General features: G+C 37.4%; 1 protein-coding gene across 4 annotated transcripts in view; it reads left to right on the top strand.

Moving 5' to 3' along the window:
* The window catches only part of CAMSAP2 (calmodulin regulated spectrin associated protein family member 2), a 151,854-nt gene extending 138,653 nt beyond the window's left edge, over positions 1 to 13,201 (top strand). For 3 of the 4 annotated variants that reach the window (XM_010590197.3, XM_064273426.1, XM_064273427.1), the window contains 6 exons: positions 5,118 to 5,254; positions 5,737 to 5,957; positions 7,196 to 7,295; positions 9,266 to 9,381; positions 10,992 to 11,110; positions 11,767 to 13,201. In XM_010590197.3, coding sequence (XP_010588499.2) covers positions 5,118 to 5,254; positions 5,737 to 5,957; positions 7,196 to 7,295; positions 9,266 to 9,381; positions 10,992 to 11,110; positions 11,767 to 12,072 — 999 coding nt within the window. In that variant the 3' untranslated portion in view covers positions 12,073 to 13,201. The remainder of the gene's footprint in view (positions 1 to 5,117; positions 5,255 to 5,736; positions 5,958 to 7,195; positions 7,296 to 9,265; positions 9,382 to 10,991; positions 11,111 to 11,766) is intronic. The other variant, XM_003410206.3, reaches the window with a different exon arrangement.
* The last annotated feature ends 2,005 nt before the right edge of the window (positions 13,202 to 15,206 follow it).

Raw genomic sequence — 15,206 nt, 5'->3', positions numbered from 1 at the left:
TCGGGGCTCTTATACAAAGCACTTTGTTTGACCTCTTCTCCAGGAGATTTGACATCCAAGAAGTGTTTACAGAATTAAGTGTTATAAGGAGTCATTAAGACCACGAACCACCTCTAAAGCTTGTTGCTTTGCTGATTCCTTTTTTAAATAATATTTTATTGTGTTTTTGGTGAAAGTTCACAGAGCAAGCTAGGTTCCCATTTAACCATTACTACACATATTTTTCAGAGACATTGGTTACATTTTTCACAATGTTTTAACGTTCTCATTAATTTCCTTCTGGATGTTTTTCTTCCAATAATATGGTTTCCCAGTCCCCTTACCTTTCATCTTTGCTTTGGTCTCATATAGATGATTTTTTAAAGGTGCGCAGTACTCACTGGTAGTATTTATTTTATGAACAAATCTGTTATTTAGCTAAAAGGTTCCCTCAGGGTAGTTTCAAGTCAAGGTTTATGGAGTATCTCAGGGTGACAGTCTCAGGGAGTCCTCTAGTCTCAACTGGCCCAGTAAGTTAGTCTGGACTCTTTAAGAATTTGAATTCTGTTCTACATTTTTCTCCCCTTTTATCAGGATCCATCTATTGTGGCCCTGATCGGAATTAGTGGTAGCCAGGCACCATCTAGTTCTTCTGGTCTCAGGGTAGATGAGGCCATGGTTCATGTAGATTGCTAGTCCTGTAGACTAGTTTCTTCTCTGAGTCTTTGGTTCCTACTTTCTCTTTTGCTGCAGCCATGATGGGACCAATAGTTATGTCTTAGATGGGCGCTCGCAAGCTTTTAGGACCCTAGCTGCTACTTACCAACCTAGGATATAGAATATAAACTTTGTGAACTATAATGTGCCAGTTGACAGAGTTGTCCCATGGGATTGTGGTCCTAAGACTTCTCACCGAGATTTCCAATCCCACAAAGTGTTTGGTTATATCTAAGAGGTATCCGTAACTGTGTCCCCATGTGCTTTATTATATATGTGAACATACATGCATGCACACAGACATGTATAGGCACATACATATGGCTGCATGTATATAAGCATACATATGTACATATGTAACCACACACATATTTTTTTGGCTGTTGTTACAAAACTATGTGTTTTCTAGCATTTACCAAAAACATCCGGGGTGTGTGTGTGTGTATGTGTACTCAGTGAAATCATTTACATGGTCAAGCTGTGCACACCTCACCCACATTCAGTGTTACCTTTCCCATCACCAAAAATAGCAAGCTTCTACTATCTAAATGAGTTATCCCCCCTCTTCCCACCCACCCCTGCCTGGTAACCACCAATGAATGTTGGTTTCTTTATGTATACATTATTTCTGTCTTTTTATAAAAGTGGGATCATGCAGTATTTTTCCTTTGTGATTGACTTATTTCAATTAGTATAATGTCCTCCAGATTCATCCACGTTTTAAGATGTTTGAGAACTCATCATTATTCTTTATGATTGCATAGTATTCCATTGTATGTATGTACTACATTTTGCTTATCCATTCGTCATTGATGGGTACTTAGGTTGTTTCCATCCTTTTGCTATTGTGAATAGTGCTGCAGTGGACACAGGTGTGCATATGTCTGTTTGTGTCACTTCTATTTGTTCTCTAGGGTATACACCTAGGAGTGGGAGTGCCGGATCATAAGGTAGTTCTAGTTTTTTGAAGCGGAAGCGCCACACCATTTTCCATAGTTGTTACACCATTTTCCAATCCCACCATCTGTGGATAAGAGTTCTTATCTCCCCACATCCTCGCCAGCATTTGCTGTTTTATGTTTTTGTGATCAGTGTGCCATTTTAGGAGGAACAAGATGGTATCTCATTGCAGTTTTGATAGCATCTCCCTAATGGCGACAGATCATGAACATCTTTTCATGTGTTTCTTGGCTGCTTGAATATCCTCTTTGGTAAACTGTCTATTCATGTCTTTTGCCCGTTTTCTTTTTCAGATATAAATATATATATATGTACATGGAAACCCTGGTGGCATAGTGGCTAAGTGCTATGGCTGCTAACTAGAGAGTCGGCAGTTCGAATCCACCAGGCACTCCTTGGAAGCTCTATGGGACAGTTCTACTCTGTCCTATAGGGTTGCTATGAGTCAGAATCGACTCGATGGCAACAGGTTATATTATTGTACTTTGGAAACCCTGGTGGTGTAGTGGTTAAGTGCTACGGCTGCTAACCAAGAGGTCAGCAGTTCAAATCTGCCAGGCACTCCTTGGAAAGTCTATCGGGCAGCTCTACTCTGCCTTATAGGGTCGCTATGAGTCGGAATCAACTCGACGGCAGTGGGTTTTTGGTACTGTACTTTAAGTGAAAGTTTACACACAAATTAGTTTCTCATTCAAAAATTTATGCATTTGTTTTATGACATTGTTTGCAGTCCCTGCAATGTGTTGGCACCACCTCTGTCCCTTTCCACCCTGGGTTCTCCATGTCCATTTGTCCAGTTTTCTTGTCCCTTCCTGCCTTCTTGTGTTTGCTTTTGGGCAGGTGTTGCCCATTTGGTCTCGTATACTTGATTGAACTAAGGAAAGCATTCCTCACATGTGTTACTGTTTGTTTTATAGGCCTGTCTAATCTTTGGTTGAAAGGTGAATTTCTGGAGTGGCTTCAGTTCTGAGTTAGCAGGGTATCCAGGGGCCATAATCTCAGGGGTTGCTCCACCCAGTCTCTGTCAGACGTGTGTGTGTGTGTGTGTGAGTGAGTGAATTTATATTTTGTTCTACATTTGTCTCCTGCTGTGTCCAGGATCCTCTATTGTGATCCCTGTCAGCAGTAGGTAATAGTAGCTGAGCACCATCTCGTTCTTCTGGGCTCAGGCTGGTGGAGGCTGTGGTTCATGTGGTCCATTAGTCCTTTGGACTAATATTTTCCGTGTGCCTTTGGTTTTCTTCATTCTTCTTTGCTCCAGACAGGATGGGACCAATAGATGTATCTTAGATGGTTGTTCGCAAGCTTTTAAGACCCCAGACACTACACTCACCAAAGGAGGATGTAGAATATTTTCTTTATGAACTGTATTATGGCAGTCGATCTAGATGCCCCCCGAGACCATGGTCCCCAGCCCGCAGCCTCAACAACTTGGCCCCTCAAGGTGTTTGGCTGTGTCTAGGAAGCTTCTGTGACTTTGCTTTGGTCAAGTTGTGCTGACTTCTCTTATATTGTATGTTGTCTTTCTCTTCACCAAAGTTAACACTTTGAGAGAAGTTTATTTCCTCACAGTAAGGTGGGCTAAAAGTCTAAATTTCAGGGCATCAGCTCCAGGGGAAGGCTTTCTCTCTCTGTTGGCCTTCTCATCAATTTTCCCCCAGACTAGGGGCTTCTCCATGCAGGAACCCCCGGTCCAAAGGACACACACTGCTGCCACAACTGCTTTCTCGGTGGTATGAGATCCCCCCTCCCTGCTCACTTCCCTGTCCTTTTTATCTCTTGAGAGATAAAAGGTGGTGCAGGCCACACCCCAGGGAAACTCCCTTTATATCGGATCAGGGATATGACCTTGGTAAGGGTGTAACAATTCCACCCTAATTCTCTCTAACATAAAACTATAATTACAAAATAGAGGACAACCACATAATGCTGGGAGTCATGGCCTAACCAAGTTGACATATATTTTTGGGGAACACAATTCAATCCATGATACCTCCCCTCCATGTAACCATCAAAGATCGTTTTTTTCTGTGTGTAAAACTTTTCTTGAGTTTTTATAACAGTGGTCTCATACAATATTTGTCCTTTTGTGATTGACTTATTTCCCTCAGCTTAATGCCATGCAGATTCATCTGTGTTGTGAGATTTTTCACAGATTCATCATTGTTCTTTATTGTTGCATAGTATTCCATTGTGTGTATGTACCATAATTTGTTTATCCTGTTGATGGGCACTTAGGTTGTTTCTGTCATTTTGCTGTTGTGAATAATGCTGCAGTGAACATGGTTGTGCATATGTCTATTTGTGTGATGGCTCTTGTTTCTTTTTCCTAGGATGGGATTGCTGGGGATCATATGTTATTTCTATTTCTAGCTTTTTAAGGAGGTGCCAAATTGTTTTCCATAGTGGTTGTACTATTTTACATTCCCACCAGCAGTGCATAAAGTGTTCCAGTCTCCCCACAACCTATCCACCATTTGTTTTTATTATTATTATTACTAGTGTCAGTAATGTCAGGGTGTGATGGTCTTTTGTCCATTTTTTAAGTTGGGTTGTTTGTCTTTTTGTTGCTGAAGTTTTCTATGTATTTTAGAGATTAGACCCTTATCAGATGTCGTTCCCGAAGATTTTTTCCCAGTCTGTAGGTTGTCTTTTTATTCTTTTAATAAAGACTTTCGGTAAGCATAAGTATTTCATTTTTATGAGGTCCCAGTTATCTATTTTGCCTGCTGCTGCTCTTGCATTTGTAGTTGTATTTGATAATTAATCATTAAAAAAAAAAAAGCAGGTCCCATAGTTTTGTACTTTGCTGAGTTCTGAAGCATTTTGGAAGCGCTGTGAGAACTGGGGCTGTCCCTAAGAATTCAGGTAGAAACTAGGGCAGACCCAGGTGGCCTACTGATGATGAACCAGCTCTCAGAGGGAAAGTACCATAGAAGAGGAATGTAATTATGCCCATCAAAGGACAAACCTCTTCAAAGGAAAAACCTTCAGGATAGTTCAGAACTTATCAAGCAAGCTTTCAGAGCCTCACCTTTAAAAAAAATCAGCAGTAGTTGCATTTATGTGGTGCAACTGGGTGGCTGATTTTTTGGTAATTTTACCTGAGTTTTTGCTGTTGAACATGTATTCTAGATATAATTTATATGCAGTTTTAAAAACTAAGGGAAAACTACTTTTTTTCTTCTCATGGTTCTTTTCAAATTTCTTAGGTTTTTCAAATAGTGGAATGAAATAAATATAAGTGTTTTCTGCTGCTTGACAGAACTGTTGCCACATTAATTCAGTTCTTCCTTAATGATTAGTGGAATATGTCCATATTTGGTCAGGTTGGAATAAGTATGAATAAATAGTTCAGTTTTTCAGTTGTAAGAGTTACCTCTAAATGTGACCCCAATCACTGAAAATGAGAATATTGTTACCTAAAATGTTTTGTTTTTTTTAATGAAATTCACCCTTAGGATGATCAAAAAGCAGAGAATGATATGGCAATGAAACGGGCAGCTTTGTTGGAGAAACGATTAAGAAGAGAAAAAGAAACCCAGCTTCGGAAACAACAGCTGGAAGCAGAAATGGAGCATAAGAAGGAAGAGACAAGGTAAAGGAAATTGTGATGCCGGTTCCAGACCTCGGCACTGACGATACACAGGCGTATTGAGAAAACACGGGTCTGTGCTGCAGGAGGCAGCTTCTCATTAATTGTCTTTAGGAACAGATTTTTTTTAGAGACATTTGAAGTATCTACAGACAAATGAATTAATGCAGATTCTTGGTGCTTTTTGGAAGTTTATTTATTTTCCCAAGGTTATTGCCTAATTGTCTATTTTGATCCTAAGTTTGAGGTACTTCAAAGTAAAGTTCTCCAGAAATATTGAATTTAAAATAATTTCACTGGATTATATATTTTCTTTTTTTAAATGACCTAAATTATCTCAATAAGTACTTTTTAGATGACCTGTATTTTTCCCAGGGTGCTGGAATATGATAAGTCTCCCTTCTCACCTCAAATATGTACTCTTTCCAATGTGTGTTTTTGTCTCTGGTGTACAGAATGAGAAATTTAACCATTTGGTTTCTTAGGCGTAAAACTGAGGAAGAACGTCAAAAGAAAGAAGACGAGAGAGCGCGCAGAGAATTTATTAGGCAAGAATATATGAGGCGAAAACAACTGAAACTCATGGAAGATATGGATACAGTAATTAAACCCCGGCCTCAAGTAGCAAAACAAAAAAAACAGCGCCCAAAATCTATTCACAGAGATCATATCGAATCCCCCAAAACACCAATAAAAGGTCCTCCAGGTAACACCACTTATTATGAAGAGTCTGTTCATGAAAAAACACCAGCTTGGTATGTCCTACTAACGTGATTGTGCTTTGATCTGCTAAATTGGATACACAATTTGAGAATATGCATGCTTCTAATTTGGAAAACCAAAATGAGCAAATGACTTAAGTGTATTATGTGTGCATGCATATATTCAGTAGAACAAATGTGAATGCTAAAAATCCAATATAAATACTAACCTATTAGGGAACTCTGCTTTCAGATATAATCTCCCTGAATTACTAACTACCCTTCACACATTTGTACATTTAATGAGAAATTTTGTGTGCATGAAAAATAGACGAAACATGTCAGTATAATAAGGAGTATAAGACCAAAAGTTCAGGAGACCCTCCTTTAGGATAGAAATGGTAAAATCCAAATATTACTTAACCTGGTTGCACAGTGGTTAAGCATTCAGCTGCTAACCAAAAGGCTGGCAGCTCGACTCCCCCAGCTGCTCCTTGGAAACCCTGTGGGGCAGTTCTCCTCGGTCCTGTGGGGTCACTGTGAGTCAGAATTGACTCAGTGGCAATGGGTTTGGTGTGTTTTTTTTGTTGTTGTTGTTACAGTTGAGAGTGTATATGTATCGACGGCACTGAGTATGGGTGTGTGTATATATATATATATATAATTCAACATGCATACTTCTCAAAAAAATCTTTGTTTTTTTATTTTTATTTTAAGACAAAATGCCATGGAAAATTTTAGAGAATTCCTGTAGTTATTCTAAAGCTGAGGAAAAAATAATATAACATTGTTTAAATAGAACTCTGCCTTTTCTAGTTAGTGAAACTTTTTGATACCCGATATTGGCTGAAATTAATACTATTAGTTTTTCACCTATGCATTAAAATATATATCTTATATCTTATAAGATATATATCTTATATTTTTTGTTAATTTCTTTTGCTAATTTTCTTTTTGTACTTTTTTTTCCTTTAGGCTTACAGTTTCATGTCTCATATTAGCACTTTCTTTTTGGGATAAATCCTAATAACAAGTTAGTTTTATCATTGTTTCTTAAAAATAGGTTCCTGACTAATTGTAAATAAATTTATGTATATATGCATGCAAGCATATTACGTGTTTAGATTAAGAGTAAAGAAAAAAGAAAACCTACAGAAATTCAATTTTTATATGCTGGTGTTATCTAATGAACAGACTCTTTGCTAGTTGCTCCTTTTAAATTTCTAATTTTGTTTTTATTCAGGGTCACGAATTTATCGTGTTTTTTCAGTCTCTAGCCTTTCTTTGGCATCACTGAACACGGGCGATAATGAGAGCATGCATTCAGGCAAGAGGACACCAAGGTAATCCACACCTTATGAACACTTTTCATGGAAAAGAATATGGTACCCGAAATTATACAGAATTCTAAGTAAAAAATCTTTTTTTTTTAATATTTTATAATTGTGAATCATAATAAAAATTTTTTTTTAAGTTTTGCTGACTAGAATTGTTTGAGTTTCTGTTAAAAGAAGTTGTATAAAGAGGAAGACTAGCATAGTTTATTAATCTTTTACTATTTTTATCTTTTAGAATTTTGGAATTATTGTCATCGAGATACTTTTTATAACCTTGAAATATTAACAGTAATTGTGCATCAGTGATTGCCAACATGATTGTGATGAAATCATGGTCTATAGAAATAGAAAGTGCGTCATCTATGTAGTGCTGGCCTGTAGCTTCTTTCTCCTGAACATAAAGGGTATTTTTCACTGTTGAATAATTCCGAGTACATGGCCTATAACTTAGGGAAGATCTCTTTTGTACTCTCTTCCTATGTAGATTAGCAGCTAAAAGCCAGCGTTTCATCGTCTTACACTAATATCCAAATCAAAAAGAATGTATCTAGTGGCAGTTATCAGCTCAGAGTTCGAATCTTTGTACTCCCATCCTATTGCATTAATTGTCCATTTTCATATGGAAAAGGATTTTATTCGTTCATTCAACAAATATTTTGAAGTATCTACTATGTTCCATGGAGCCCTGGTGGTGCAGTGGTTAAGTGCTTGGCTGCTAACCCACAGGTTGGTGATTCAAACCCACCAGCTGTTTCTTGGAGAAAGATGTGGCAGTCTGCTTCCAAAAAGATTACAGCCTTGGAAACCCTATGGGGCAGTTCTACTCTGTACTACAGGGTTGCTATGAGTAGGAATCAACTTGATGACAGTGGGTTAGGTTTTTAGTTTTACTATGCTCTAGGCACATGGATGTATAGTTATCAATAAGACAAATGAAGTTATCACCATCTTTTTATTTTTAAGCATCTAGGATAATTTTGTTGGTGCTTTCACATATACTCTCCTGGCCCCCAAACGTTCTTTGTTTGAGAAGAAAAATATTCTATTACAAGGGAGGGGAAAAATGGAGAGTGAAAAATACTAACTAGATGATAGATAAGTGGTAACTTTGGTGAAGGGTAAGATAGTATACAGTACTGGGGAAGTCAGCACAACTTGACCAAGGCAAAGCTGTAGAAGCTTCATAGACATATCCAGACTACCTGAAGAACCAAATTACTGGGGTGAGGGCTGGAGACCATGGTCTCAGAGGACATCTAGCTCAATTGGCATAACATAGCTTATAAAGAAAATGTTCTACATCCTACTTTGGTGAGTAGCATCGGGGTCTTAAAAGCTTGTGAGCAGCCATCTAAGATACTCCACTGGTCCCAAACTGTCTGGAGCAAGGGAGAATGAAGAAAACCAAAGACACAAGGAAAAGATTAATCCAAAGGACTCATGGACCCCAACTCCCACAGCCTCCACCAGAATGAGTCCAGTACAACTAGATGGTGCCTGGCTACCACCACTGACTGCTCTGACAGGGATCACAATAGAGGGTCCCAGACAGAGTGGAGAAAAATGTAGAACAAAATTCAACTCACAAAAAAAGACCAGACTTACTGGTCTGAGAGAGACTGGAGAAACCCCAGCGTATGGCCCCCAGATACTCTTTTAAGAAAAGCCCATAAAACAATAATACATGTAGCTCAGCCATATATATGAGACTAAATGGGCACACCAGCCAAGGGGCAAAAACAAGAAGGCAGGAGGGGACAGGAAAGCTGGATAAATGGAAATGAGGAACCCAGGGTCGGGAAGGGGAGAGTGTTAACAGTCACAGGGTTGGCAACCTGTGTCAAAAAACAATATGTGTATTAGTTGTTTAATGAGAAACTAATTTGCTCTGTAAACCTTCATCTAAAGCACAGTTTAAAAAAGAAGAAACGATGACGATATGAACAAAAGAAAAAAAAATTCTATTTACTATTTAGGTCAGAGTCAGTAGAAGGCTTCTTATCTCCAAGTCGTTGTGGCAGTCGAAATGGAGAAAAAGACTGGGAAAATGCATCAACAACTTCTTCGGTGGCTTCTGGAACAGAGTACACAGGTTAGTGTCTGTCTGTACATATTTAGGGTAACAGTTGAATTTAACACTCTTACTGAGAATAGATATAGGTAGTAAAGAAAGTTTCATTGGCTCACCTCTTGGTAAACACCAGAGAGTCTGAGCCAGAAGAGTGAACACAGGTGGTCACTTTCAGGTAGGCCCGTTTCAGTGATACAGCTCCACTTAGGGAAGTGGTGACTTGTCTCAGATGACTTGAAATAGTTTTCTCAACAAAATTAGTCACACTACTAACAGCTCATTCCTCTACTTCTCTCCTTCTGTCTTAAAAATGTTAGCCATTTCTGTATTGTAGTTGGAGTCTGAAGAAAGTTTTGGAGAGGTTCTGTCAGCAATGCATAGATCTTAAGTACAGAGAAAAAAAGAATCCACAAAGTCTTGTCCCTAACATTGGGATTTCTGGCATGTAGAGTTGTGCATCATTGATAAGTATTAAGAGGCTCTAAGAGAGAGAAGAATTCCTCAGATCTAGGAGAGTGTCCAGCCTCACATGTCCACACCAGGTTCTTTGCTAGCCTCTGTTTGGGTAGGTATTTTTGACATAAAAGCAAATTAAAGAAGAGGGTGTAGGTAAGGATGCTTCTAGAGAAATGACAGAATATTTTGAGAGGTAAAATGAAAAGGCACAAGAGAAAAAGATGGGGAAAGGGAAATTGCCTCCATCCCCCTGTGAGCCAGTGACAGTGGGAGCCCTATAAAGGCCTAAAGAGGTTGGAACTTGTTAGAGACTGTCCATGTAGCCTTAACTCTGTGGCTTTTCACACTGCCTCCTAGAGTCAGACTGACAGCCACTGAGGCCTGGGATCGGACAGTGTTACTGCGTTATTCCCTCGGCTCATCCTCGTTAGTTCAGTTTAACAATCACTCATGAACCCATCTGCCAAGTGCTGTTTTATGTGATGGAGTTGCAGAGTTGCAGTGGTGTGCTAGAACCAAGTAGTACCAGCCCTTGAACCAGTTGTTAAATTTTCAAGAATTTTGCAAGCTGTCCAATCATTGGTACCTTGAAAATAGCCCTCATGGGAGTATTTACACCATAGAAGTTGATAAATGATACAAATCAGGGGCTCCCCCTCATCCCCCCGCAAGAGAACCAGCTTACCAGTACACTACTGAAAGTATGTCAGAGCCCTCGCCTCCCAGGACAGGTTTAATAAGTTTGAAGCAGGAAGAGGACTGTAAATGGCAAAAAGTGCTTCTGTGGTTTCACTGACCAAAGAGTGCCAGCGATGAAAGAAATGATAAAAATAAACAAAAAACCAGAGGTGTAGAGAAGAAAAATATGAGCCCTTTTCTCATCTTTTTAATGGCTTATGTCAGACAGTGTTAATTGTAGCTGTATCTGGCTTCTAAAACTGCTGTCACAGGGCAGCTTCAGAAGGCCATAGAAACATCCTCAAGATTTCCCCGTGTGGATAAAAAGCTCCTCTGATGGAGTGGTCTGCAGAGTATGGTTGGAAGTTTCCTAGTACAGAGTTTGGTTTTCTATTACAGTGTCTCATCAGTGTAGGAACAATTATCTTACTCGAAGATAGTACTATTTCTGAGGTAGGAATGTTGTTTTTGTTACTATTGTTAAATCCTTACTGCAGGACCAAAGCTCTACAAAGAACCCAGTGCAAAATCCAATAAGCACATAATACAAAATGCTTTAGCTCATTGCTGTTTGGCTGGAAAAGTGAACGAAGGGCAGAAGAAAAAAATACTAGAGGTAAGCATGTTTTCATGAGAAATTAAATCTGGCATCATTCTAAAACCGTCAGAGTCTTGTCTTCTCTATCAGTTCAAAGAAAATACTCGTTGTGGAGCCCCTAGAATTTCAACAGCTTCTAAAAGATCTGAACGCAGACGTTTAAATTCTTAGATTTAGTTTACCTTCACACTGGGTTCTGAGAGACTGAAGATTTAATTAAAAGACTGGGAATAAACTTAGGTGATCTAGAAATACTACCTTCTTGTCCATATTCACTCACGTTTCATAAATGTAGATAACAACTTTCTTCTGAAAATGAAGCTCCATTAGCAAAGGAGATAAGCAGTGCCTAGTTGTTAATGTTAAACATACTTTGGCTAAGATCAAGACTGAGCAGATACTTCATAGCTTTAACAGTTTCCTACAGGATTGTTATATCCATACAGAACCAATAGACCCACTAGCCAATGGTAAGGTGTTTGCATACATTTTTAACTTAAAGCTTGCTCTATTTTTATAATATGCCTCTTATTTTGACTATTAAGAATTTATATTTTAAAGTAAATGTCATGTAAAATTTGACTAAGAAATGTAACACAATTATGTAAACTTCACTCAGCGAAATGTTTGAAAGTATTTTTTGTTGTCATTTTGTTTTGGTTTTTATTCCAAAGGAAATGGAGAAGTCAGATGCCAACAACTTCTTAATCTTGTTCCGGGATTCAGGCTGCCAGTTCAGGTCTTTGTACACTTACTGCCCAGAAACTGAAGAAATCAGTAAACTGACAGGGATAGGCCCTAAATCTATCACTAAAAAAATGATTGAGGGCCTTTACAAGTATAACTCCGACAGGAAACAGTTTAGCCACATACCTGCTAAAACGTTATCCGCCAGTGTTGATGCAATTACCATTCACAGCCATTTGTGGCAGACCAAGAGACCAGTAACACCCAAAAAACTTCTACCCACTAAGGCATAGGAGTTGTGAAATACACGCTTCAGAACATTCGTGATAAATTTGCACTTCATCTTTCCCGCCTGTAGAAAATCTTTCTAATTGCCAACAAGACTTACATTCATTAAACTGGACATTAAGCTCTGTTGTCATGAACAACTGGAATGTCAACCACAGTATTTTGGAGTGTGGAAGATTCTCACTTAGGTGATAAGTCCAAGTGATGAAGGAAATGTTTTGATTCACAAACGGAGATTTGTACAGTTAATCAGGTTCATCTGCTTGAAACAAGATATGTTGAAGCACTGAATTTTCATCTGTACTAGTTGGACTTACCGTTGAAATATGGCTAAGATTTCAAATTATGTGTTTTATTTGTTGCCTTTTTTTTTTTTTTTTTTTTTAAACCTTTTCGTGTACATGCTTGTCTTCAGATGGTTTATTTTGCTATTCTCCTCCCCTGGGGTTTATTCTAAGATAGGTTTGTGTTTGTTTAATGTGGAGATCACGAGAGTAGGAAATACACCTTCAGAGGTAACTTGCACCTTTCTTACGATGCTCAGAGAAACACTAGTGTTCAGATTTACAATAATCCTCATATTTTAACAATGCTAAGGCATTTGCCAAAATTATCCTGCTAAGTATTTACAGTTCTGTATTTATTATTCACTCAAGTATTAACATTTCTCTGCTACATAAAGGAGGTGTTGTAAAGAGCTGCTAGTAGGTTTGCTTTAAACCATGTCAGTTTTAACCAAGAATATGTTCTAAGAAGTTGCTGATTAAATCAGTGCTGTTTTTATACCACTTCTGGCCAACTCAGAATAATTTAGATTGTTCTTTTAACAAAAAAGGCTTTCTATATCTTTTAAAGTAAGTCACTTTATAAGCCGGCAGAAGTGAATGACACTTGAGAGTAGTCTTTCAAACTGAAGATGTAGGACTTCCTGCTACAAGTTCTCAAGAGGTCTTTACATTATATTTATAACTGATAGGAAAATTATATTTAGAATTTTTAAACATGTACAAAGGGCTACATTTTAATTTTAAAATAGCTTCACATTATTTTACTTACTTTGAGTTCTTCTTCTTCTTCTTTTTAATCCTTCTCAAGTGGAACAGCTTAGAAATCTTGAAATCTCCTTTCTGTGATTTTTCTTCCTTCAACAACGTATACCAGAGGGTTAGTTGGGGAAAAACTTCATTCTCAGGAAAAGACTTGAATGATTATGTGACCCTGTTATGTTTCAGTGTTGTGACAACTGTGTAACGTAGGGGGAAAGAGACAGTATTGTATCATAAGCAAGATGCTTAGTTTGTTTTCTTTCATGGGAAGTAGAGACTAAAATATATACGTTTCTCTAATTGAGTAGTTGAGAGAGATAACTAACGTCTCATCTGATGTATTTACTTATTTTAAAAGAAGAGTAGGAATGAGATGTCCCTGAACTGTACTTTTCTATTATTATAAGCCCTTTAGGCATCAGTGCATCTGGGTTATCAATACTTTCTCAAATGCTGTCCATATTTTACTGTAATTTATGTTCTTATATTTATGTATATTTGTTAAAACTGTAAAAAAAATTGCACAGATTTTTTTCCAATACCTGTGCAAGATGTATGTGTAGCTCAAAACTATTTGTGACCTACTGTTTGCATGTAAGAGACCAGGATATGTAACTCTTATATTTTAAGTGTATACATATTATGTATATAATATATAAATATTAAAACGGGAAATGGCACATTTTACCTTTAAGACAACAATTTCTATCACAATTAGAAGGAAATGATTGTCAAATACATGATTAAATTAAAACTAGTTTAAAAAAATAGTAAACAAACCTAATCAAAATGTGTTGAATAGTCAAAAAAAGTAATAAGCATTTTACATGATTAAATTTGTTCTTTCCAATCACTTAAGTTTCCCATATCAAAGCAACCTTCTTTATGATATTACTTGGCTATTAAATAAAGAGAAAAATGGATACAAGACAATGGAGGAACTATTCAAAACTAGGTGGGACCACCATTTATTCTTAAATTACTAACGTGTGTCCAACAGTTGAATTAAATGTCTGTAGTATCTAAAGGTAGAATGTGAATATTGCCACAGAAGTTCATTGCTCTCACTATAAGATTATTAATGCAGAAAAAATATGGATATATTTCTTCAAGTCTGCAGATTTTTTTTGTTACAGCTTTCATTGGAATTATGCTTTAAAAATTATACAAATTAAAATTATGCCATTTCATAAAGTCTGGGGATTTTCATCAACCTTACTGAAACCCACTGGTGCTTTCATCTTTGGAGGTCAAGTTATGATGATGATAATTATGAAACTTGCCAAACACTTGTCATGGTTACCAGTACAAACTGTCAGATTCTGCCACTGACACAGCTTTGGGAAGCTTTTAATTCCTCTCAGTGTTTTCGTTTTTGTTGTAGAATGACTGTTACAGTTTTTATTTGGTTGTTGAAAGCCAACTGCAGCTATTTAATTATGGTTTCGTGGACACTACTGGACCACGTACAGTGTATGGTGTGCTTACTGTCCACTCCAGAGCGTCGCTTACAGGCTTTTGAAGATGCTCTGCTGTAAATTTCTGTCATATTTGCTATTTCCTGGTACAGTGTAGTTTTTCCCCTTTCATTTGAATAAAAGCATGGCACCAAATATCTCCTTTTCTGTGTTTCTTGAATAAAATGTTTTTGTTTTTGGTAAAATTGTTTCAGCTTGGGAGAACTCACAGTTTTCCTGCCTCTTAACCTATTTTTAAATTTAATAGTTTGAACATTCATATTTATAAGAAGCAACTATTAGTAATATTAGATGTCTCAATACTGCCTTAAGGCAGTGTTAAAAAGTGTTACTTTCTATGCTTAGCTAAGACAATCTGCATAATGTGGTGTATAAATGTTTGTGCTCATTTTGTATTAATCTTGACCATATTAATTCAATATCTTTTGGTGAATTAATAATTGTGCCAGAATTAACATTCTGTGCCTTTGAACTTGAATGGCCAGTGAACCCACTAATCTACAGTAGCCATGGGAAGCCAGTTCTGGACCATTATTCCATTCATTTCACTTTACTTTGCTGATTTCTGTTCGTTCAGATCACAGAAGTTAGGAGAAAAAAAGATCTTCTAATAAC

The sequence above is a fragment of the Loxodonta africana genome, chromosome 20 (assembly GCF_030014295.1).
Source record: "Loxodonta africana isolate mLoxAfr1 chromosome 20, mLoxAfr1.hap2, whole genome shotgun sequence".
In the NCBI taxonomy this organism is placed as follows: Eukaryota; Metazoa; Chordata; class Mammalia; order Proboscidea; family Elephantidae; genus Loxodonta; species Loxodonta africana.
This window is presented reverse-complemented; position numbering and strand designations above follow the sequence as displayed.